At 35.6% G+C, this 26,969-nt stretch overlaps 3 protein-coding genes across 3 annotated transcripts; 1 reads left to right on the top strand and 2 right to left on the bottom strand.

The window, feature by feature from the left end:
* Window positions 1–14,236: 14,236 nt before the first annotated feature.
* LOC131167246 (uncharacterized) lies at window positions 14,237–18,813 on the top strand. The gene is made up of 6 exons (XM_058125968.1): window positions 14,237–14,917; window positions 15,041–15,077; window positions 15,459–15,695; window positions 15,821–15,868; window positions 18,025–18,470; window positions 18,608–18,813. Exons 1-6 carry the CDS (start codon window positions 14,616–14,618, stop codon window positions 18,675–18,677), a joined length of 1,140 nt encoding a protein of 379 aa, XP_057981951.1. The 5' UTR covers window positions 14,237–14,615; the 3' UTR covers window positions 18,678–18,813.
* Window positions 18,814–22,551: 3,738 nt separating this feature from the next.
* On the bottom strand, window positions 22,552–23,241 carry LOC131147253 (uncharacterized). The gene has a single exon (XM_058097027.1). It carries the CDS (start codon window positions 23,239–23,241, stop codon window positions 22,552–22,554), a length of 690 nt encoding a protein of 229 aa, XP_057953010.1.
* A 2,125-nt stretch (window positions 23,242–25,366) lies between these two features.
* LOC131147247 (uncharacterized) lies at window positions 25,367–26,302 on the bottom strand. The gene has a single exon (XM_058097012.1). It carries the CDS (start codon window positions 26,300–26,302, stop codon window positions 25,367–25,369), a length of 936 nt encoding a protein of 311 aa, XP_057952995.1.
* Between the last annotated feature and the right edge of the window lie 667 nt (window positions 26,303–26,969).

Genomic DNA, 26,969 nt, shown 5'->3' with positions numbered 1-26,969 from the left:
ATGTTGGAGCCTAAGGTCTTGCTATGGTCTAATTGAGCTCACAATATATCTTGTGTGCATGATGTGCAAGTGATAAGCATACAATCACATCCTAGATTACTATTACAGACCTTATTACATAAATGGCTAATATATTACAATGTAAATTACAAGGCTTCACGGTCTTCTTGTTTCTTCAAGTGCCATCAAGGAAGTTTGATTTGAATCTGCACAAACACTTGGCAAACATCAAATATCAATATTTATCATTATCAAAACCGGGTGCGACCTATAAGGTCAATATATGTTTTTGCAATACTTTGTGTTGAATTATGCATTTTGCATCCATTTTAGACATCCATATCACTTAGTCAAAATTCTGGAAAAACCCAATTCATTCATTCAAATTTTATCTCCCAAGATATCCTACCTCCAAAAAAGGGAAAATAAATCAGTCCCTAGATCATTAGTTGATAAGATTTTTCCCAGAATTTTGGCCAAATGGTTATTTAGGTTGCATTGCATTTCACGCATTCATGCATAATTTCACGCATAGCCATGCATGAGAATTCATCTCCAATGGGTTAGTAATCACATTCCAATTGTTTGTAAATCCAGTACGCCAAGGTGGTAGAAGCAAGGTCCGGGATTCCAGCATTAAGTAAAGCAAGGACAATATCTCCACAACCTTTTAATTCCAGACAAAAAGTTAGAATCATGTGGAAGCAGTTAGAAATCTGCATAAGAGCTCTTGAGCAAAGTCATGAGAATATCAACCAAGATTTTCAGGAGATTAAGGATCATATGGATAAGTTACTTGAGATAGCCACCTCTTCAAGCAAAATTACGCAATCTCCAAAACATGCAGTTGAAATCAAGCCTCTCTTTCCACCACGATCTACACCTGTTAGTGAGCATCACAAGTGAAGTTGTTAGCTGGCTTGGGCCCAAGCTTACACACATTTATCCTAACAACTCAAGACGCAGGATTCCAACCAAAGAGAAATGTCCAAGCACTACCAATCATCAATCTTGATATCCAAGAAGGGGAAATAGCTGAAGAAACGAATAAGGAACAAACCCCTAGTTCGAAAATGAATCATGAAGATGAAATAGGGGATGAATAGTTGCAAGCTATGAAGAAAGCAAACATGTTTGATTCGGTGGACGCTTTTAATCCTTGTTTAATGTCGAATTTGGTTTTACCCCTGAAGTTCAAAATCCAGAATTTTGAGAAGTTTAGTGCGTCCAAATGTCTGTTAGCTCATTTAGGGATGCATTTCTAGAAGATGGCTGCACATGCTAACAATGATAATATGCTCATCCATTGTTTTTGAGATAGTTTGACTAGGGAAGGTCTAAGATGGCATGGTTGACTAAAGAGTCACACATTGAGGGATTTAGCTCTTGTTTTTATTGCTCAGTATAGTCATGATATAGCTTCAGTCAGGTTAACTTTACAGAACATGGAGAAGAAGGCAAGCGAATACCCTTTTCAAGGGAAAAATATAACAGCACAGAGTTATCGTTCGACTGAAAATGGAAAAGCAGTTTATCCATTTGACAACTTTTTCAAAGATCCATGTGTTGACCATCTTATTAGAGGCACCCCTCAAAATTTTGCTGATTTGGGAATCACCAAAAAGCGGGTTGAAGAAATTGTCAAAATAAGAAATGTAAATTATATAGAGTCAGAACAAAGCTCGCCAAAATGGGTAAGGCAAAAGAAATAAAGATGGGCAAATAACATAGCCCAAGAGGGTGCACGACTGCACTTGGATTCCTCTGGTCTTCTCCAAACATTAGAACAACGTAATTTACAAATGCCAGAAAGACCTCCAATGGAAAAGAAAAGAAAGGAAATTTAGCCTATCTTGACAACCTACGCAAAATTATTCCCACGGTTGGTTGAAAGGCATTTAGTTGTACCTACACCGAGAGTGTTGATACAACCCCGTTACCCAAGGTGGTACAACCCAAATGCTCGATGTGAGTATCATGCTGGGGCAATAGGTCACTCAATTGAAAAAAGTTGGTCTTTTATGCACAAAGTACAATCATTGAGGGAAGCAGGTTGGTTGGTTTTCGATGACAAGCAGCTAGGGATCCGGAGCGATCCTCTATCCAATCATGATGAAGGAAATGATTAGTATTGTTGGAAGAAGATCTGGAAGCCGAAGTTAGGCAGAGGAGTATATCAGTCATGGATCATGGTGATTCCACAAATAGTCTGAATGGATATGTAAAGAACCAGAAAATATAATAAATAAAGAAAATGAGAAAAGTGAATTTTTGGCTGGAGAAGGAGAAAATAAGCGATAGTTTTCTAAAGAAGGAAGAAAATCAGCGATGGTTTTGGCTTTTCACTGCGAATGGTAAAAGGTAATAGTAAATTTTAGGTCGGTTAAGAGAAAATTGGTGACGATTTTCTGAGAATAAGAGAAAATCGACGACAATTTTTTATGGTAGTGTTGAAGATATAAAGTCCCGCGGGCCCCATTTCGTTTAATCAAATTATTACTTTTCCCTCTTTCCTAAGAACGCTACAAAACCCTCTTCCAATTTCCTTCGATTCCAGCTCCGTTAAGCCTCGTTTCAATGATTAGGAACCATCACGGGGTTCCTGGGAAGATTCTGGAAAAGCAGAATTTTGGTTTGGGAAGTTCAAGCACCATTCCAAAATTGACGCTAGTTCTAGTTACTCGAAGGACCTGAAAAACATGTACGTATGATAGGGGTGAGACACTTCTCAATAAGGCAGATCCAAGTTATATCGGTGTGTGGCATATGAGTATTATCATGACATAAAACATACACAGTTCAATACAATTCCAGTATTTTTACAAAACAGTTCTAGTATACTAATGATACAAAACAATACAATCTGGTGTCATCACACCCTTCGGCCTAAGTCGGATTGTTTGGTGGTATTTCACACCCTTCGGCAAAAGTCGGACTGTCTGGTGGTATTTCACACCCTTCGGTAAAAGCCGGTGCCCCCGATAACCTGGCATAGCATAAGCCCACAACGTTGAACTGGTGCAGATCCGGTGTTTTCACACCCTTTGGTAAAAACAGGCCGATCTAGTGGTATTGTGCACTCTTCAACAAAAGCTAGACATCAAAGCCTGGAACAATTCGGAACCCCGTTCTTATTTCATTTCATCAAAACATAACTCATGCATGTTCACATAACAAATCAATCCACACTCATTTGGTAATCTCAACAATCATGATTTTCAAAATACAGTTTAAAACAAGTCAAGGCACGCCCATCTCCATAACACAATATATATCACAATATATTCACGGTTTTCCAACGAAACCAGAGATTCAACCCATTGCCCCCTTTTTCCCAAAACTGTAATATGCAAAACCCATAATTTTACCTGTTAGATTTCCTCAAATGAGTAACCAAAACACACATAGGACTGTGAACCATAGTTTTACCGAGTCCGATTCAAAAATAACCGACATAAACAGAATCCCCTTACCTTTCTCCAAAAATCCAACCCAAACTCTACGACCCCTAAACAACGAACCGAGTTCCCAAAACCTATAAACCACAGTACAAAACATACTTACAATTCCATTCTCTACAAAACTACTATAACAGAATTGAAAACTGAGCCTTACCTCGATTTTGAGTCAAATCCCGAAAATGCTCAAAACAAAGATCTGTCCACAAATCTTGAAGAGAATCCTTCCACTATCCTCGTAGTAACGTCGGATTGTCGATTCAGCAACATACGACGAAGAAATCTAGAGAGAGAGAGAGAGTGGAGTTCGAGTTCCTAGAGAGAGAGAGAGAGAGGATTTTTTATTTCTTAACTAAGAAGCAACCCAAATGGATATTTATAGCCCTCTGACTCAGCCAAACTCATTGACGAGGCGACGTCTTCGTCGACGAGTCAACGAAGGGAGTTCTCTGATGAGGCCACCGCTTCGTCGACAAGCTTGAGAATTTTGGATTTTTTGAAACCCCTCAGCTTCTCCTCATCGACGAGAACACCTGCATTTTGTCGCCGAACAACATAAGGGCCCTCACTAACGAATTTCAGCTTCATCGACGAAGCCTGCTCAATTACCGTTTTACCCTTCACTTATTTATTTATTCCATATATCATGGTTCGGGTTTTTACATTATAATTGAAAATTGAGCCTCATAAGTTTCCATCACACAATGCAATAAGCTACTAGAGAAAGAATAACAAAAAAAATCAACATTTCCATCCACTGGGAAGATTAAAAAAAGACATTTTTAAAATTTTGAAGAACATGTGAAGAAGAAAAAGAATATCATAAGAAAATGTTTATTAGTGCATAAAACATATGAAGAACAATCCAAGGACATTCAAAAGCATTCAAGTGAAGATTCTAACATTTAAACAAATATTGCAAAGAAATGAAGAAAACAAAAGAGAGAAGAAGAGAGTGCATACCTCAAGTAAAGCTACTTCCTTTCGAATGAGAAGAAGGTTATTTACAGAGAAGTGATGGCACAAGTTACAATGCTTTGTGAATACTAGCCCAGCTCACAAGGCAACCCAAGAGTGACCATGACTCACTAGGAATGGCTTATCTGATGAGTATCGCTTATGAGGCTCGAAGACATGCACAGTTGATGAGCACAACTCATGAGGCTACTCAAGAGCGAGCATAACTCACCAAAATGACCCATCTAATGAGCACCACTTATGAGACCCGAAGACATGCCTACTAGATGAGCACAACTTATGAGGAAACTCAGGAGTGAGCATGACTCACCAAAATGGCCTATAGCACCGCTCATAAGTCTCGAAGACATGCCTACTTGATGAGCACAACTCATGAGGCAACTTATGAGTGAGCACGACTCAACAAAATGGCCCACCTACCGCTCATGAGACTTGAAGACATGCTCCAAAAGTGAGCACGACTCACCATAAATGACCCAACTGAGGAGCATTGCTAATGAGGTCAGACAACATGCCTACTTGATAAGTACAACTCATAATGTAATCTAAGAAGGAGCACAACTCACAAAGAATTTTTTTTATTTGGTAAGAACTGCTCATGTTGTTGAGCCACTTATATATGAATTCCTACTTGGTAGAAAGCTACTTCCACACAATAAAAAAACCATTCAGCCAAAAAAGTAAGATGCTTGAAGCGGCTCAACAAGAGTCATAAAATATCAAAAATGGCTTAAAAAGAAAATCGACGACTCGGATTAAGCCAACCTCGCACACATGGCTCAAATTGAGCTAAAACTTCCCCAACGACTTGGACTAAGCCAATCTCCTCCATGTTGCTTAGAATGAGCCAATCTCCCCCATGCAACTTGGATTGAGTTGGAACTCTAGCAAAGACTTGAAGGATCATGAAACGGCTTAAATTGAGCCAAACTTTGCTGCATACATCAAATTGAGCCGAAGTCTACCCCACGCGGCTTAAATTGAGCCGGAGTCTCCCCCACGCAGCCTTAATTGAGCAAAAACTCTATTATAGGATTGGTGTAACGACCTGCCTATTTTACCATATATATTTTTATATATAATAATATACTTAATAACTCTGATATCCTGCTAAACTGATATAGTCATGATCAACTCGGACCCATGGGTGCCGAGGATAAACCTCTCATACATTTCTGATACCTAAGCAGCAGAAAACATAAATTACATACATGTTATACAACACCAGACACAATACCAAAGTTCTACTAAATTTGTCATAAACATATATAAACATCTACAAAAGGACCAAAAAGTATCATAGGGTCACAACCCAAAAACCAATCTAACCTTAACTCAACTACTTACCCTTCTGACAGGGTAGCTCAGTCAATCTCTACTGCTGCGGAGCTCGGTCCGCCCACCTATCTGAATTTTCTGAAATGTTTGTAACGCTGGGGTGAGACACCTTTCAGTAAGGGAGATAAACAAATATCAGTGTTGTAATGACCTGCTATTTATTTTCTAGTTCTAATTGATTTTTTTTATACTATAAAATTTATAATGCTCTGACCTACTAGATTAAACTAAACCATCAACCTAAGCAGCGAGAAGCGGAATTCATATAAACACAATCAAGAAAATATACAATACTAGAGTGCTAAAATGTTCCCCAAAATATACATATATGACTGTTTCCCAGAATACCCTCAATTGGGCTAGGGCTATACATAAATACTCTAAAAAATACTCACTCTACTGACAGGGCGGTACTGAAGCCCCTCTACCTGTGAGCCTAATCTGCTTGCCTACCTGGATCACCTGAAAAATGTTAAAGTAATGGGATGAGCCAACGCTCAATAAGACGAAATATGCTATTGCTAGTGTGTGGCAAATGAGTTACAATATTATGAAGATTTGTTTCTATATAATCATGTATAACTGAATTTGTAAATATAGTACAATTAATATAACCACCATCTTTCCCATGTTACTTAACATACTTGTATTTTAGGTTTGTATACATAATACTTTTAATATATACATATATATATATATATATATATACATATATTCTCTGTTTTTATGAAACTGTATATACATAATAATAGCTGAAAACTTCCCTGGATCGATAATTGTATGTCATGATTTAACCCCTCATGATTGGGTTGTGCAGCTCGTAGGCGGGATCTACCCTGGCTGGTCGACCAGCATAAACCACTATACTTCATCAGTCTAATCAGCCCTCCTCAACCCATATCTAATGGGGAGTCTATCCACACGTGGGTATTTGATCGACCTACTACCACGTATTATCTAAATAGGTGGTTGTACTTTATACTGTATGTAGCAACGGTACCGTACTCTATAAACTGTATCTGTAATGGTCCAATAGGGTCTGATACTATATAATACATTTCTATATACAACTATCTGTTTTACCATGGTTCTGTAATAACTGTATCAACCATGATGTTGTGATAAATTGTATCTGTATCAACTGTATTTCTGAAATGAACTGTAAAATTGTATGTCATGGTATTGTAAACTGTATCTGTATCAACTATATTTCTGAAATGAACTGTAAAACTGTATAATCATGGTATTCTATAATTACTGTAAAACATATCCACTATCTGTATATTATGTAAAATATAACTCTGAAAAATACTGTAAAACATGTTTCTGTACTATATCTATATTCTCAAGTCACACAGTAATTTTAAAACATATTATTCATAATTAATAAACTGTATAAAGTTTTTCTGTGAATAATAACCTGGTAAAAATGTACATTTCATACTGAAAATCATTCTAAAACTGCCTAGCATAACATATTTCACTTACTTGATTCCTGCTAAAATCCCTCTACTATGACAGGTCTTACACCCGCATGGTTCTCCACTCAACATCCTGAAAATTATATATATCAAAACAAAATATTACTATTTCTACGTCTACAACATTTCCTACAAATGCTGCAAAGTCAAATTTCAACAAAAAGACCTTACCTTGAATCTGGGATGAAATCCAACTTCGTCCCACCGACGATCCGCTCTGGCAGACTTGAAGAGAACTTCTCCAGGAGCGTCGTGGTGGCCTCAGATTGTCGATCCGGTGACTAACAGGGCCGAAATTAAAGATAGAATAGGGAGAGACCGTAGAGAGAGGAGAGAGAAAGAGAGTTTCTGGGAATTTGATGCATAAAAATCTAAGTTTCAGCTATTTATATCACCTCGTCAACAAGTCCTGTAGAAAGTTCGTCGACGAACCTGCACCCTCATCGATGAATTTCAGACTTCCAAAAATCCTCTCTTGGTATCTTTTCGTCGAAGAAACTTGTCTTCATCGACGAAGTCAACTGCTTTCTTCTGTTACTGTTTCCATTTCTCTCCCTTTATTATTATTTAAATACCATTATTATTTGGGTCGTTACAAGCGTGTGGCAACATGAGTATTATCATGCTTAAACATGAACTGTACATAATACATTTATAACTGATAAAACTGGCTATATAAATTTTGAGTAAAACATGATTCATCATATTATAATAAATAATGTATTAATTTTGTAATCATGTAAACATCTTCTATAACTGTACAATACTGGAATAATACCCAGGATGGATAGTTAGCTAATATCATGTCTTACCCTAACATGACTGAGTTGAGCAACCTAGAGGCAGGACCTAGCAATGGCTGACCGACCACATTAAGTCAAACATAAGTCTGTGAGTACGATGAGCTTGTCCCACCTGGTCTAGACTGCTAGGGGAACACCTGCACTACACTGAAGCCACATCAACTACCATCTCCCACACTTTATTTGAGATGTGTGGTAACACTAACATAAACTTGAACTTAAACGTATAGCTACAGTATCGTGCTCTGAAAGACTAAACTAAGTCATCCTGGCTTTGATAACATATAGTACCTTTCATATTACTGATACATAGTTGTTTTGTATTTCTAAGTAATATCTGACATGATCATATTTTCATGGATTCTAACATAACATACATAATTACGGCATCCGCACCGACTGTAAATCACGACATCTACGTCGGCCATATCATAACATATTGAATATGAATTTTCTGTACTGTTTAACATAATATTCTAAACCATAATTTCTGTACTGTTTTCATGGTTTTTCTGAAAACTGTTATAACATGCTTATTTTGGAAAATCATAATATTATGGTATAACATAATTTTCATGGAAATTTATACTCATGCCACATAAATATGAATAATACTCTAAACATAAAATCTATTCTGAAATCATATTTTCTAATAAGATGTATTAAATCTATTTTCCTATTCAACAATAGTATTTTCAAACACTATACTATAACATATATAATTTTTGAAAATAAATGCTATATATTAATAAATAATTTCATGAAAAGTACTGACTTAATTTATCCCCTTACCTGACTATTGAGAAGCCCACAAATCTAAACAAACTTGCTTTTGTGTGTGTTCCCAACTTAACACCCTGAAATTCACATTTCCCAATAAATCAATATATACGAGTATAACACCTTCGCCTCAGTCTAGAAATACCCAATAACTTATAAAACTTAAAATAACCAACTTACCCAAATTTTGGGATGCTGCCCAAATACTTCAAATCAAAATTCTGATTCGATAGTATTGTAGAGAATCTTCCTAGGAGTAATGTGGTAGCTTCTGATTGTCAAACCGGTGAGAATCGAAGCTGAAATTCTAGAGAGAAGGTAAGAGAGATGAATTCTATAGAGAGAGAGGGTTTTGCATGCAAATTCTTGCTGAAATCCTGAGTTTGATCTTATTTATAGAGTGTTGCCTCATCGACAAGACACGTGGCCTCATCGACGAACCCAAAAGGAGGTTCATCGACGATATCATAACCTTCGTCGACGAACTTCAGACCCTAAAATCAGCCATCTCGGTATCTTTTCGTTGACGATACACGTGTCCACGTCGACGTGCCCAAGAAGGCTATTTTTCGACGAATGTTCTGCGTTCATCGATGAGACCTTGTTGAGTCCCCTTCTGAAAAAATCCTTTTTCTATCTTCCTTTATTATTTAATTGCTATAATTCTCCGAGTCTCTACAATTGGAGGATCATGAAAGGACTTAGATTGAGTCGAACTTCATTGCATGACTTGAATTGAGCTGGAGTCACCCCGTCCACTCAGAGGATCATGAAAAGGCTCCGGTTGAGCCGAACTTAACTTCACGATTTGGATTGAGTTAGAGACTCACCCGTCGGCTCTGAAGATCTTAAAACAGATAGAGTTGATCCGAACTTCACCACATGATTCAAATTGAGCTGGAGTAGCCCGTTGGCTCGGAGAATCATGAAATGACTCGACTGAGCCAAATTCTACCACTTGGCTCAAATTAAGCTGAACCTCACTACACGACTTAGAATTGGTTAGATTTTAAATAGTGACTTGGCGAATTAACAACCGGCTCTAATAAGCTGACGACTCCGGCATACAGCTTGGATAAGCCATAACGCTTTTGTAGCGTGGAGTATAAGAAGACGGCTCGAATGAGCCAATGTCCACCTCACATAGCTCGTATTGAGCCAGAAACCATCTGGAGGCTTGGAGCATTAGCGTACGGCTTGAGTGAGCCGATTTGCTCCAAATGTGGCTTTGACTAAGCTGAAGCTACAAGAAAATTGACTCGGATAAACCGATCAATTTCCAAATGGTTCATATTAAGCCGAAGCCTCTCTAATTAGCTTGAGTTGAGCCACGAACACCTTAATTAGCGTGAATTGAGCCAAAAGGTCCAAAATAACATGATGACTAAGCATTTTTTTCTCAAATAATGCACAAAATCCTTTAAATTGAACCAAAGCCATTGGTATAAAACAAACTCTCGACTTTTTGAACTAAACTTATTCGTCTCGAGAGTAAAGACGGGGGACAATTGATATGACATAAAAATTAAAATTGGAAAGGCAAATTAATGAATGGCGAAAATCAAGGTTTTCGCCATTAAACCAATATGAAACCTCCCAATCAATTAACCTCCAATTATTACCATTAAACCAAGATGAAACCTCCCAAGCAATTAACCTCAAATTATTACCATTAAAGCAAGATGAAACCTTCGCCATCGAGATAAATTGTGAATAAATGTCAAATTCAATAGGGGCATGTCATCCCCAACAATAAAAGGGACATATGGAGAGAAGGTAACCAGCTCATTTTTATGCACTTCTTTCTTTCTGTTGCAATTTAAACCTCCCACAATCCTTGACTTAAGCATCGGAGTAATCTCTCGAAATACACCCTCGATTTTCCAAGTCATTCTTATTTGATTATTTGGTGGTCGCGGTCAAAGATTAGTCCACATCAACCATCTAGTTTTTGGCATCAACAATATTATAATAGTTTATGCAATTTTTAGTTCTCCTCCTATTGTAAATCTATAATTAGAAACTTTAGTATGGATGGAGAAAATGGCTCAACTTGACTATAATAATATATAGTTTGTCTTCATTCTACTATAACTTTTTAATTGATTTGGACATTTCTCTTATGTATATCTTGTGGCATATGAAATTTCTACCATATATAGTGCTAATAAATTAAATAATTCAAATTTTTTACTCAAAGTGTAAGAAAAATAAAAATATCTTGGAAATTTGCTGCAATAATTCTAATTCAAAATTATTAATTATATAATTTTTAATTTTTAATTTCCTTGATCATGGCATATCATATAGTTATCATGGAAATTTAGACGCATTTAAGTAATTATAAGATTTTTGACAGCTTTCTTTCCTGAAAAAATAATATCCATTTTACATCTTTCATAATTTTAGAGTGAAAAGAGCAGTCCTTATTTACTATAGAATTAATTTAATATAAATTAAGAAACATTAACTCATCTGTACTAAACAAATAAAATATATTTATTGCTTGATCTTGGAAAATCGAATGGAAAGAAACTAATAATTCGTGTGAAACATATTTATTTTTTTCTTCTTAATAAGTTAATTAATATTAAGACCATAATAAAGACAAGTCTTGGAAATTGAAAATTTAAACGTGATTAACATATTGAATCCTAGCATATTTAAAATAATTTAATTAAAAATTAATAAGACATGGTTATACCTAAAGTTGAAAAACCTATTCTCCGCCAATTTCAATGTTTAATTCATAAGTTTTAAAAGTCAATATAATTCCACTATAATATTACTAATAATCATATAATTCTACTGTAACATTACTAACATATGGACTTAATTATTATATATTTTATGTTTAATTTAAAACATATTGTTTGCAACTTTGTACATAAGACAAGGTATTAATCTTTGTTTTTGTAGCTTTAAATAAAAAATTAATTGACTATATTACAAGCTGTATTAGTTAATAAAAAAAAAATTTGCTGGATTATTCTGACTTAAGTAAATTAAATGTGTTGGACAAATTACAAACTGTATTAATACATATTATTAAATAAATTAAATTCAAAAAAAGCATAAATAAAAATATATTTTAATAAATAAAGACACATCAGGCATGCGCCGTATGTCTTTTAAGACTAATATTTTTTTTATAAAAAAAAAATAAACTTGTCAAAAAATATAAGGTTCGGAAATAATGGGGTCGTGCTACTTTTAAGATTTTTTTCCCTTTCGGAAAAAAAAAATCAATCTTGACAAGTAAGCGTATAATCATTATTAATTTTTCATTCTAATTCTTGTTTTAGGGAAATCATGCATGATTATACTTTTTATTAAAATAATATTTTATGCACATACATGGTAATACCAAGGCTGTCCCTTGACCACCGCTGGGATGGAGGGATTAATTAATTAATAATAATAATAGTAATAATATAGTTAAAGATTCAATATAATAATTTAAAAAAAAAAATTAAAGTATATGCAAAGGTGTGTTAAAATAATGAGGACAGAAACGAGGATCGCATGCGCCGCTGCTTTTCAACCTCCCAACACGGCCCCCTCCTCTTTCTTCCCATCTCGCCATGATTTGTGTTTGCTTGTCAAGAAATTTAGAGAGAAAATGCAAGAAAAAAAGTCATCCTTTTGTTACCTAGCCTCCTCTCCCCCCTACCTACCCATTATAGGGAGGGTGAGTGCTTGCTTATTTGACTTAGATGGTGATTGGGTCCATAAAATTGTGACCATAATTGCATTTGTAGAGTTAATTGGATAATAATTCAATATGATTTTTTTTTGTCTTATCATCAATTATTTATAGTATTAATCACTCCATAACTTTGTATTCTTGTGCATCATTCGATTATTTATATTGCCTTATTTTTTTATTTTTTTTATTACATACGAACTCCAGCCACCAACAAGCTTTTCGAACCTCCTGATACGACACCAAACATACGGATCAGCGTCCTCCCCCTAGATTTTACTGATCAGATAAAGTCCAAAATACGGATACGACTTCCATGCATCAGTTGGACGTTTGGACACAAATGACAAGAACATAATACGAGTAAATCAGATTTATAAATTATGTGGATTAGTATGGTTGTTTAAAAATATTTCGAAAAATTGGATCAACAATTCAACTCAAAATGAATTGAAATTGGGTAAATCATTTTTCTTTCTTTTTGGTTCAATTTTTTGATTTGCCCTCTTTGTGTCTTTCGGTTATTAATTTACTTTTGGATTATACTACTCATAAACAGTTAGTTACCCAAATCAAGCCAATGCATAGGTTTCTTTATAATACATATAACTATAACAATATGTAATATGTCCTAAAATTACAAAATATTACTATATGTGAATCGAATTTATAGTCTATTAGTTAACCAACATATTTGATTTGGTTTTGATCATCAAATATAAAATTGATAGTCTTTACTCGATTTGGTATTTAGTAGCTTTGTTTAATTACTGATTTATGAACACCACTGTATTAGTATTTATATGCATATTTGATTTACAAAATTAATAAATTAGAAATTAGAATCATTAATTATTATATCAACGCATATGCGAACAATTAAAGATTGAGAGTTTTACATTAGAGGTTCTAAGATAGATTTAGTAATGAGAGGACGGAAGGTATATGAGATGGGAGATGAACCGCGCTCCTTGTATAATTGTAAATCTCCAATAAAATCAAAACAAAAGAAAGAATAATTCATTGATATATTGATAGGTTCATATTCATTTCAAAAGTTATGAGCGCTAATCTACATCTAGTTTACAGTGCAGAAGAAGCTGGAAAGATCTTAGAAAAATGTGTTTAAGGGCCAAATATAGCGATTTATTCTTTTTATGTTAATATTCTAATAATAAATGTAAAATGTTCATTTTGAAATTCTATATATAGAACTTTTAAAATTATAATTTGATATATTTAGTAATCTTACACTTGCATAATACTTTTGTACTAGTTTAATCACAATTTTTAGTCAATTTTTAGCCGACAATCATGATTTTTTTTTTTAATTATAAACCACCAACCGTAAATAACAATAATAATAAAAAATAGCATATGAAAGGAAACTCTTAAATAGGTATTTATTACAATAAATAAAAAATAAAATATTACAAAAATGTCATTGTCAAGGAATGGTCTAAGTCAATATTCAATTGCCCTTAGAAAAAAAATGTGTCCAGTGTTTCTTAGAGTGAAAAATATGTGTTTTTTTGTTTAAAAATAAAGGATAAATAAATAAATGAAGAAATGATTTATAATTTTATATAGGGACAAAAGGAAGGTGGCGTCAACGCCGAGGCCAAGCGTCCAGGTGAAACCGGTAAAGATACAATTCCACGTTTTGTTGGGCTGAAAGTCCAGGTGTCAACTGAAAGCAACACCTTCACTGTCTTCTCATCCTTATCCGTATCACCGGATCATTTCCTCGATCCCTTCCCCCTTCTCGCACGTGCCACCCTACCTCTCCTCGCGCCGGGAATTCGGAAAATCCTCTCTCTTACCTTCCGCTCTCCTTTCTCAAAACCCCAATAGCATCACCCATCTCCCAAACCCTATTCCTAGATTTCTTCATCTCTGTACCGGCATTCCCAAAACCGTAATGTTTAACCCGTTGCTAACTCTATTGCAATTTTGAAATGTAGAGAACGAGCTTGTCACTCTCTGATTGCCTGCCCGAAAATAAGAAGGAAGAAAAGGAGAAAAATATTAAATTTTATTTTGCCTTTTGATTGTTTTTTGGGGCTGGATCATGGGGGCGGTGACGTCGTCGATGGCGGCGAAGTTCGCGTTCTTCCCGCCGAATCCGCCGTCGTACAAGCTGGTCACTGACGAGTCCACGGGGAGGCTGACGATCTCCGAGGTGGCGCCGAGGGAAAACGTCGACGTTTTGAAGCTGTGTACGAAGAGAGGGAACGAGATTGTGGCTGTGTACATGAAGAACCCCTCGGCGTTCTTGACTGTGTTGTACTCGCATGGCAACGCCGCCGATCTGGGTCAGATGTATGAGTTGTTCAGTGAACTCAGTATTCATCTCGGAGTCAGCTTGATGGGGTCGGTCGGCAGATTTCGCTTTTTGAAAGAAAAAAAAATTGAATTTTTGTTATTGTTGACTCAGTGATGAATTTGAATTGGCCTGACTAAAGATTTTATTTTATTTTATTTTGTTTTTTGTAGGTACGATTATTCAGGATATGGTCAGTCTTCTGGGAAGGTATGGGTTGTTTTATGCCGCCTGGCTGCTTTGAAAATGTGGAAAAAGGAAAACAAAACAAGAAGTTGAAATTTTGAATTTTACTTTGTGTTTGGTAGCTGAGAGGGAAGAAATGAAGGCAAATATTTTATTGTTGAATTATTTTGGTTTCCATACTTCGGGTTTTCAAAAAAAAAGGGAAAGTGAAAATGGATAGCACAATTCAAATGAAGTGAGAATAAATCGGATTTAAGCCAGTTAGGGCGGAGATTTTTCTTTGCTATGACCACTCTCGCATTCTCTTAGTGACCTAATTGGACATTAGATTAATATTTTAAAAAAATCAGAGTAGAATTGCAAAGAAGATTTGCTGAACTATGTGTTGTGGTTTTGTTTTGATAGCCAAGTGAGCAGAACACTTATGCTGACATCGAAGCAGCATATAGATGCCTCAAGGAGATGTATGGGGTGAAGGAGGAAGATGTTATCTTGTATGGGCAATCAGTTGGGAGTGGACCAACCCTAGATTTAGCAAGCAGGTTACCAAGATTGAGGGCTGTCGTTCTACATAGTTCAATCTTGTCTGGGCTTCGGGTCATGTATCCAGTGAAGCGAACATACTGGTTCGACATCTATAAGGTTTATTGTGCATTCAAAGAGCTTGATTTATGATTATGGGTCATTGGTTGAAACCAAGAATATATTAATGATTTTTTTTTCTTTTTCTGGCTAATCTAATGAATAACTTTATGTTCATGGTGCAGAATATTGATAAAATACCGTTGGTTGAGTGTCCTGTACTGGTAATTCATGTGAGTATCTCTCCAATTCATAAGTCATGGTTTTAATTTGTGAGTGATATTTTTGAACCTAAATACGCACATTCACCAACATTATGCTTTATAATACTAGCTGGATTTTACTAACTTAGGCTTTTTTGGATTTTGGAACTTGCATTGTTTTCGTAACCTTCATTAGAAGATATTCTTAACTAGCTAGAAACTTGCATATCTACGGGCCGTTTGTCTAAAGTATTATTTGTTATCATCACACACTCAACACCACAGGCCAAATGGTATTGTTGGAAATGAAACATACATGACAGTTATTTCTTTATCCTGTCAGCCAATGTAACATAAATAATTTCTTAATTTTTTCAACTCTGAAGTTATACTTTTATAGGCAACCACTAATTACGAAATGCCCATAGCCCCCCATCAATTGATAAATTGGAAGGTAAATCAAAAAAGCCAATCTTCTTGATGACCAGCCTAAACATACCAAATATAATTTATTATGATGACTTAAAACTTAACCATTATTAACCATGCTTTTGTTGCACCACTGTTGTCATGTCTTGTAACAATGCATCTTTGCTTGGGACTCGAGGTTTGGTGATGTGTCATTTTTGTCATTTCAGTGTGCTGGCCGTTAGCACAGTGTGACCAACATCAAGGTTTCTTGGCAATGGTTAAGTAGGAATTTGTTTAATGGGAGCATTATTTTGGGTGGGAGGATTGTCATTGAAGGAAACTGAATTGGTCCCTGTATCCAAAGGTGTAAAAGTGCAGCCCATTCTTTCAAATTTTGTCCCCCTTTTTCCTTCTTCTCACTTCTATAGTTCTATGCTGCAATAAACATCCTTAATCTCCATTAGTAATGATTAAGTTCAATTATTATTGTCATTGCTCTCTTTCCTATTTGAAAACATTAGGTGCAGCCTAGTTGCTTGTGTAAATTTATGCATGGCGTCATTATTTTTGACATTTTTCAATTGATTATACCATTTTAGATAGTTGTGCAGTGCTGGATGGTAGGGTGTAATCGGTTTGGATCAGTTTGGTTTTGATCAAATACTGACACTAATCGAAAAACTCAATTTTTAAAATGATGGACCAAAACTCAACCAGAGCCAACATTTTTTCTTTAGAAAAAGCTGATGGTTAACGTTCAGGTTGGTTTTTGGACTGATTAATGAATCATTATAAAACTATTTTTAAACTCCCCAGCAGACATTATGTCAATAAAAATGCTGCCCCCCAGAAAGAGAGAATTCTTTTAAAATTGTGGGCCTGCAAAGAGAATCCAGCAGGCCGAGGGGGAAGGGATTGAGGAAGGTACAAGTGCTGCTGACAGGGGCAATGTTCATTTATAAGGAGCTGAGGGCAAGTAGATTTCTGGCACTTCTGATGTGAGACTGAAATTTTTTTGGGGGAGGGGGATTGCAAGCTGCTGGCAGTTGAACTTGAGCCTCCTTGTCTCACATCGAAAAATTGTAAGCTGGGAGAGCCTCCCCAGTCCCCACCTTTATAAATCCCCATCTTTTCCCTCAACTGTAGTTATGATCTAGTTGTTATTATAAAATCAAAATTTTGATTGAAAAAGTATCAGAAAATGTGATCAATTAAGTATAAAAAATTTCATATATACATATATATTTATATTACTAATATGCAACCAGGATTTTTACATGAATATTATATATAAAAATTTCATATATATATATATATCTGTATTACTAAAAAATTCGGTTTTTGGTTTTTTGCTTCGGTTTTTGAGTTAAAGACTGAAACTGAAACTGAAACCAAAAATTTTTATTTCTAAGAACCAGAGGTGAAACATAAACAAGAAAACTAAACCGAAACTTATTTTGGTCTGGTTTTGGGCTGGTTTTCAGTTGTTCGGTAATTTTTGTAAACCCCTAGTAGATGGATAAATGTGGATATCCAGCTCCATATAAAGGTTTCTCTATGCATGGCAATGCCTTATGGCCTATTCTGAGCATGAAAAGCTTATTATCTAGTTTTATGCATGCTTCATTTTTATTAGTTCTCTTTTCTAGCTCTCCTATGATGCAGATTTCAGTCATCATGTTGGATTGGTAATACCACCCGTTTACATAAAGAGGAAGGATTTTGAATCATGCTGATAGCCCAAGTTATCTTGTTCTTATTGCTGGTACTTGCAGGGAACAGCAGATGATGTTGTAGATTGTTCCCATGGTAAGCAACTTTGGGAGCTCTGCAAAGAGAAATATGAACCATTATGGATCAAAGGAGGGAATCATTGTGATTTGGAGATCTATCCACAATACATTAAGCATCTCAAGAAGTTTATATCAGCTATTGAGAAGTCAGGGCATCGGAAAAATGGATCTGAGCTGGTTATAGATCAACCTGAGAATCCCGAGAATAGCACAGATTGTAGAGAGATATCCAGACTGAGCACAGATCAAAGGGAGAAATCTAGGCTTAGTACTGATCAGAGGGAAAAAAGAAGGCTAAGTGTAGATCACAGAGAAAAATCAAGGCCCAGCATTGACAGGAGAGAGAAGCCAAGAAAAAGTGTTGACCTCCTAGAGAATGGGAGTAGTGGCACAGACCAACTGGAAAGACCAAGGAAGAGCATTGATCGGTAAGAGAACTCGTAATCTTTCTGAGGATTTTTTTCCCCATTTTATGTTTTTTTTTTTTGACCAATTATGTCCATTTTTGTATTATATGGATATTTTGAACTATTTTTTCTTGACTGTTGGAATTGAATGGCTGCAGCTTTGGAGACATGATGAGGTCTGTTGGATTGTGCAATATTGATTGTTTCAAACCCAAGTCGGGTGTCTGACAGCAAAAAAGGTCAGTCCACAAATTCAGGTTGTATCTGGTTTTGTTTATTCGATTGATTGGGTGATGGGAAAAATGTTACTGTGTATCTTATTCCATTTTCAATAGAAATAATAGAAAATTAATTTAACCAGGAAGGCTATGTGTTGCAATTTTATGTCTTTCCAGGCTAATAAATCTAACCCTGCTCTGCCTCCCTTTATCTCCCTTGTGTATCGGTATTCAATTCTAGCTTGTCCATGTTACAACATGGAATTATACGTACATTTATTTTTTTAAAGTTCCTATTTATAGAGTTGAAAATCTTTTTGTCATGGCATCACATATTTAATACAAAGATTGTTTTACGAAAAACTGGCAGCAATTTTTGAGGCAAATTCTCAATCTTTATGTTGGTTAAACGGTCTTAAAATGAGCATGTGATTTATTCTACTTTAGAAAGCTTTCTGGAACTCGAGGCTTTGTGGTATTTAGAGATAGTAGGTAGCATAGGGTAACAGTAATGGGTGTAGCAAAAAACAGGATTAGCAGATGTTAAACAGCTGAAACCAGGTGTAATAACTGTGAACTTTTATGAAGCATACGCCACCTCATGTATTATTGGTGTAGTTGCCCGTTTATGCTCAACTCTTAATAATACTTTTAATCTATTTTGGGTCGTTAGTTCTACTTGCTAACATTTAGTGGGTAATAAATTTTACGTTGGTTTTAAACCATTATTGACTGAAAAGTTATATTTACTTTTTCAGTTTATATGTGATAAATAAACTAATCCAAAATACATTAGCCTGTAATATGACATACTCTATTAATCTATTAAGCACACAAAACAGACAATAAATTAAGCGATTTCTATTATTTTATTTGTTAAATTAATTAAACAGAATAAATTGAAACCAAGTTTTAGACTTTATATTGCATAACCAAAGGTTAAAGTTCTAATATTATAAGCATAAAATTTATCATTGAAAAATAAAGAAAAGAAATATTAAATTGTTAACATTATTAAAATATATATACTTCTAAAATATATATATAATTAACCCTCCCGGGCTCGTTTCCATCCCTAAACTCCTGAATTTACCCTCCCTTTAGAGTTGTGGGGTCAACTTCAAGGGGCGCAAGATTAGTCACGTGGACTGTAAAACGGACACGTAGATACCCGGTGCGTAATTCAAATAAAAAAAAATGAATTTGTTACTTAAGTTATCTCATGTAGTTATTACAAAAAATAGAAAAAGGTTATCATCATCATAATTTTCCTCTCCGAAAAGAACAAAGGTTAATTAGAATTTATTTAAAGACGAAAAAATGATAAGAGTGTAAAAATAAGAAAGAAAAATTTTGCCAGTCATGTAGCGACTGTAGTGGCTGTGGCATAATGGTTGGGGCCGATCACGACCATCACTTCTGTTCCCGCAGCTATAGCCGTGTATTCAGTTTTGGGACCCCAAAATTAATTGGGCATTTAATTTGCAGCATCTTTTCAACATACATTTCGTTGGAGTAAAGGATTCCCATAAAACATGGATGCATGCTGTCCCATGGGTAAGTTCAAAAAGTCATATAAGATTGTCCTCACTGAAGTGGAAAAGGTCAAGCTAGGGTTGAGATTTGATATGATAAATATGTGTAAATATAATATGTTTTTAATGTTAATTATAGGTATACAAAGACAATATGGTATGTTATTGGTAATAAGTATAATAGGTTATGCCGCAAGCTTGTGTAAGGTAATTGTTTGTGTTCTCTGCAGCCCGAATTCCAACAGTATAAGGTCTCATCTACAGGAAGTATTGAACAAAATGATTAGGGCCCCGAAACTCCATTGGTGCGAGTCCTTGTTATTGTGTTCCTCAATTCTCCATATTTTTTTCTTCCATTGGTAATGAGGAGAGAGTTCGGTTTTGGATGATCCTTGGATTGGGGATGCTCTTTTGTGTTCCTCTTTCCCAAATTTATTATCTCTGAGTTATCACAGCGCCCCTCTTACCGCTTTAATTGGTTTCTGAGGGGTATATGGTGTTGGAATTTTTATGTACATCGAAATTCATGAGGGGGAAACGACCAACCTTTGTTGATTGGTGTGCTTGATTCCTTTTGTCCTATGAGATATAATGGTATGGATGGCTTGGGGAAATTTGTGTAGATTTGTTTTTTTTTTTTTTTGTCTTTAATCATCTTGCTCTGTGATTCTAATAATTATTAGTATCTTCACACTTGTCATTACCAGTTTCCTTTACGCTTGAAAGTCCATGGATCCTCCCAAAATCAGAGCCTTTTATTTGGTTTCACAGGCCCACATGCAGAAAGAGAGGGGCGGAGGTGGGCCTTGCTTCTCTCTTGCTGTCATGTGTGGGCCCATTATGAATAGCATGGCTCATTCTTTTTGGGGGCGTCTTATGGGTTCATTATGGTCCTTTTGTTGTAATAGTTTATTGTTATTTGGGTTCAAAATAATAGAAACATTCTTATGCAAATGAGGATACCCGTTTTATTGGACTATAGGCCAATTTGATGTTTTGTTAGCAAGCCGATTTTGGTCAACAAAAAGAGGGGAGAAAAAAAAAGAAAGAAACAAAAGTAGGCACTCTTGCTCGTCGAGAGGTTCTTGGTATCCTTCAAACTCAGGGTTGAGAGTGTACTCCACATCTGCCAAGGGTGATGCAATGAATGACATGGTTGAGGGCATTTCTTCTTGTTGATGATAAAGCCATCTTTTTTCTTCTTCTTTTTTATGAGTTAATGGTAAATAGTATTGATCAAAATGGATATGTATAATATACACTGGGCATACCAGGCAAGGGGAAGCCAAGCTCCCAATCAAAAGATCAAATCAAAACAAGATAATAGCTAGATACTGAAAGCAAAAACAAGTAATCCAAAATTCAATCAAAGGAGTATAATCCAAATTTATCATAAATGACTTTATGAGTGTGCCTTTGAATCACCCGTAAATAACCCCTCTGGTTCAATTGATTTGCCTTCAAACTTTCTTTTGTCGAAAATGCCAGAGAAAGTACACTGTAACAACCAAACAAATCTTCTTACCAATAGATTTAATTCATGTGTCCTTTGCCTCCTTATGCAACCACTTCAGAGTAGCTTTCAGGGATAACAACTCTAGTGAACCTAATCTAGTGTTGGACAATATCCCGCACAATTTTAGAAAATTTACATCTAAAAAAGATATGATCAATAGTCTCAGTATCAGTTCTGCAAAATACACAGTTTTGGTCAACTCCTTCTACAAGCAGTTTATCACTTGTAAAAAATTTCCTTTTTAATCCCACCACAATGTGAACGCATGTTTAGGCAAGCTACCACATTTCCAAACCTCTTTGTGCCACGTGACTTTGTTTCTCTTGTTCCTCCAGTGGTTGTAAATTTATGAATAACAAATCTGACCATCTACAACCCACTGATTAAACAAACTATCTGCAGCCACATGATCCCCACATCTTTGTAAGATCTGATTTTTAATCTCATTCATTCTTTTGAATAAAGAGGAGTCTTTATGTTTTGAAGAAATATCCCAAAAATTAGCACCCTTTAGGGTGAACCCATTTTGACCATAAAGAGGATTTTTTTTTTTTTTTTGGTTGGATATTCTAAAAGGCTCTAGTGAGAAGGGCTTTGTTCCAAGCTTTAATATAAAAAATTCTTAGTCCTCCTTCAGCTTTAGGGAGGCAAACCTCCTTCCAGGCCACAAGGGGCCTCTTCCTTCCATCCCACAGAAAAGTTCTACAGAGTTTTACAACATGATCTAGTACAGAATTTGGGATAGGGAAAATAACCAACCAAAAACACTCCACACCTTGAATAACATATTTAATCAATTCTAGCTTACTTGCATAAGAGATTGTGTGTCCTGGCTATCCATTAAGCAGGCTAGTGATCTTGTTAATCATAGGTGAATAATGCATGAAATTCAATCTTAAAGCTGCCAGAGGTATCCCCAAGTAACGAAAAGGAAATTCCCCTTCATTGAACTTTGTAATTCTTTTAATCCCATCCAAGTCTTTATTTTTCACACCAGCTGAAAACAAGTTGGATTTAAGGCAGTTAGCAATTAACCCTGAACACTGAGTAAAGTTACCAAGGCAATCCAGAAGAAGCTTTACTAAATTAAAATCCCCTCTTGAGAACGTAATCAAATCATCTGCAAAAGCAAGGTGGGTGATTTTAAGATGTTCACATCTTGGATGAAAATTAAAATTTGAATTTTCCTCAAGAGATTTCAAAAGCCTAGAAAGGTACTCTAAGTAGATCACAAAGAGCAGAGCGGAAAGGGGATCCCCTGGTCTAAGCCCTTTCCTCCCTTCAAAGAACCCAAAGTAGCCTCCATTCAAAGAGATAAAGTAGGATGTAGCAGACACACATTCCATGATCAAATTGGCCATGGCCTGAGGAAAATTAAGTTGTACCAACATCTCATTCAAAAACTTCCAAGACACTGAATCATAAGCTTTCTTGAGATCTATTTTCAACTTGCATATGGGAGACACCCTTTTTTTAGCATATTTCCTCACAAGTTCTTGGACAAGGTATATGTTCTCCACCATACTTGTTGGAATTGGTGTATTCCCAAGAGGAGGGGGGTGAATTGGGTATTTAAAACTTATCTCCTAGGTTAAACTAGATATCAGCAGTATTTCATAAACTTAGGGTCTTTCTATATAATCATAAACCCAATCAAATGTTCAAACAATTAAATACATGTACTGCATATAATAAATCAAATATAAAACATACATGTGCTGAAATTGAAAGTGCGGAAATGAAATAGACACACGATATGTTATCGGGGTTCGGCCAATACTGCCTACGTCCCCGCCTCAAGCTCACAAGTAGGAGGATTTCACTATGACTCGCTTAACAGGTGGAGTGACACCTAATATAACACCTTATCAGGATGGTGTATCTAGTTCTCTTAACCGTGTCTAAACCAGTCCAGGACTATTCACAGGCTAGTCTCCCTCTTTCGACAATCGGTCGGGAATACAACAAATGAATATTTTTTGTACAACGAAATATGCTTCTAATACAAGCAGATGTGTACAACACTTAGCGCAAATACACTCACATATGATATGCAAATAAGCTTAATGTGAGAATGTGATTTTCACAAAAGTAATCTTTGAATAAATATGTGTATGATGGGTGCTCAAAGATTTTATGCCCAAATAAGAAATTTCTCCAAAAAATATTTCTCTAAATAAAGTGTTGGAGAACTTAGGGTTTATGACTCAAAAATATTTTTGCAAGTACAAGCAAATGAGCCTTTGAATCTTGCAATGAGTGTGCAAGATTCACAAGCAAAGAAGTAGATTTTCTCCAAGGATATATATCAATGAATATATATGGAAAAAACTTTGATTTACTCTCAAGATTAAGATATGAAACGTGAATAAACTATGAAAATAAAAACGATTTTCATTTGAAAAAAAAAAATGCCCAATATATGTAAAACAATCTCTTTGGAAATTGATTTTTCAAAGTAATAATAAGAGAGGATGAAAAAAAAGCAGGCTTGAGAAGATGAAAATATGATATAACAATTTGAGAGAGAGTTTTCTAACTAATCATCTTGCTAATTATGACTTATGAAAGAATATATATAGAGTTGAGTAAAAATATGACCGTTGAGGGCACACTGGGTATTTTTAAAAATATTTAATCATGGTTAATGAAAAATAACCCTGTTTAATTGTGGTAAAAATTTCCCAATTCGAGAGATGTCAATCGACCATATTTGAGGTTCGGTCGACCATATCACTAAGTTCAGTCGACTATGACATTTTTCAACTGATGTTTTGGTCGATCGTATTAAGGCGATTTTGAACTCTCCGAGGTTCGGTCGACCAGGGTAGGTTCGGTTGACCAAATTCTGAGGTTCGGTCGACCAAGGTAGTTTTGAACTAATGGTTCGGTCAACTAAGTAGTCGGGCGTCATACACGTGTTAGTTCGGTCGATTGTAAGGGTTTCGTTCATTTTGGGACGGTCGACCGAGCGAAGTCAATATGTTGATTTCTGACCTGTTCGGTCGACCATGGCAATTATAATGCCACAGGTTCAGTCGACCAAAACTTTGACTTTGGTCAACTTTTCAATTCGATCGATCAAGCTGAGTATAACTACTTGGGTTTGGTCGATCAGGGCTATTCAAGAACCTAATTTTGACACTAAGTTTTATCCTTTTTTGTATAAATGTGACATTTTAGTTTAAGAGACTTTTCATTTATGTGCATGGGATCCTAAAGTCAGTTTAAGGCCTAGGCTTTTAAATTAAGCCCAAAAACCTAGCGTCGGTCAACCAAAATTTTTGTAAACTTCGTTTTATTCCTAATTTTTGACCCTAACCAATTAGTTATTTAAGGAAAGAGTTTCTGTGAAAAGTGTTGGTCCCTAGGGTCAGTCTATGGCCATCCTGAGCTTATCATCCATATCATGCATGTGATGCATTATATTACAAATCAAATATAAAAACTAAAATTTATTTACAATTAGAATAAATATATTCTTTTTTGCTCTTCTGTTTTCCATGGAAAACGTCAATGGATGTGAGCTTTAAGGTCTTCTGGCTTCCACTATTTTTTCCTTTATGTGTGCGCTAACATATTAAACCTACTCAAACATTGGATACACACATAAGAGACTTGCGGTTTGTCATTATTAAAACCAGGGATCTAACTCAAAAAGTCAACAATCCTATGTTTAACAAAAGCTGATTGAGCTGGGTTAAAAATATCCTCAAGACAAGGCTTGATCCTTGCAGCTATGATCTTCGCAATGACTTTATACATCACATTGCAACAGGCAATAGGTCTAAAATCATTAATAGTTGAGGCATGACTAGACTTAGGAAACATAGCAATAATAGTGTGGTTGATCTGCTTCAAAAGTTTTTCCGTTGAAAAGAATTCTTTAACAACATTAGTAAACTCCTTCCCCACAGTATTCCATGATCTTTTGAAGAAACAAACTGAAAACCCATCAGGACCTAGGGATTTCCCATCACCAATACTAAACAATGCTTGCTTGATCTCTTCATTAGTAATATGAGTCATAATCTGGTCTCTTTGAGAATCATTAAGGATACGACCTTTTGTAATGATTCGATCATCAACCATAATATTATACACCTCCTTCCCCAACAACTCTTTATAGAAACGAAGAAACTCCTCAGCCACTTGTGTTTGGGAATTTGTTTGTTCTCCTTTATTCTTCATAATAGCAGAAATATGATTCCTGCTAGTGTGCCTTCTCATAAGAGTATGAAAGAAAGACATACTCTTGTCACATTCTTTTAAATATTTCCCCTTAGCTAATTGATCCAGAAACATTTTGTTTACTTCTCGAAGTTTGGAAGCCTCATTATTCTTCTCAACCATCCTCTTCTGAATATCAGTATCAAAAGGATTGTCATGCAAAAGTTGTTGTAGGTCCATCAATTCAGCATTGGCTTTATCTGCTCTAGTTGAAATATAGGAAAAGTGCACAATATTAAGATTTCTCAAAGGTTTCTTTAAAGAATGCAGCTTCTTAACAAATCTGAACTGGTTGCAGCCCTTAATTCTGAACTCCCAGCCCTCCTTGACTACTTCCTGGTAATCATTGTGCATAGTCCACATATTGAAGAACTTGAAGGGTCTTCTCCCAAACCCTTCCTCTTTAAAAATTGAAACAATACAAGCTGAGTGATTAGAGAAGTGCCCTGGTAACTGGAAGATTGCGTGAGCATTGTAGCTAGCCAACAGTGAGCTAGAGTTCACTACAACCCTGTCTAGCTTACACAAACCTTATCATTAGATCATGTAAGGTGACAACCAGTAGACCTTAAATCTGAGAGCCCCAGATCAAAAAAACATTCCTTGATGTCTTTAATTTCATAAACAGAAATAGGTTGCCTATTCCTCTTCTCATAAGCATACAAAACACAATTAAATTCCCCCAAGAGCAGCCATGGCCCTGCATTTCGATTACTAGTCTGAAATAGATCCTTCCATAGTGATCTCCTAGCCACAATGGAGTTAAAACCATAAACAATGCTCACAATAAATCTTTTAGCATAAACTGAACATTTAAGAGCACAATGAATTGCCTGAGCATTCATATCAATAACCTGCAGCTGGTCTTTCTAGGAATTCCAGAGCACCAGAATCTTTCCAGCCCTGTGATGGTTAAAATTGTTCACCTGTTCCCACGTTCTGAATTTTTTATTCAGCAAACCCTCCAAACTGTTTGTTGAAAGTTTTTTTTCTAGCAAACAAAGCACATCTATTTTATTTC

Source organism: Malania oleifera, chromosome 1 (assembly GCF_029873635.1).
Source record: "Malania oleifera isolate guangnan ecotype guangnan chromosome 1, ASM2987363v1, whole genome shotgun sequence".
Lineage (NCBI taxonomy): Eukaryota > Viridiplantae > Streptophyta > Magnoliopsida > Santalales > Ximeniaceae > Malania > Malania oleifera.
The sequence above is the reverse complement of the archived record's forward strand: the minus strand, read 5'-3'. Positions and strand labels throughout refer to the sequence as shown.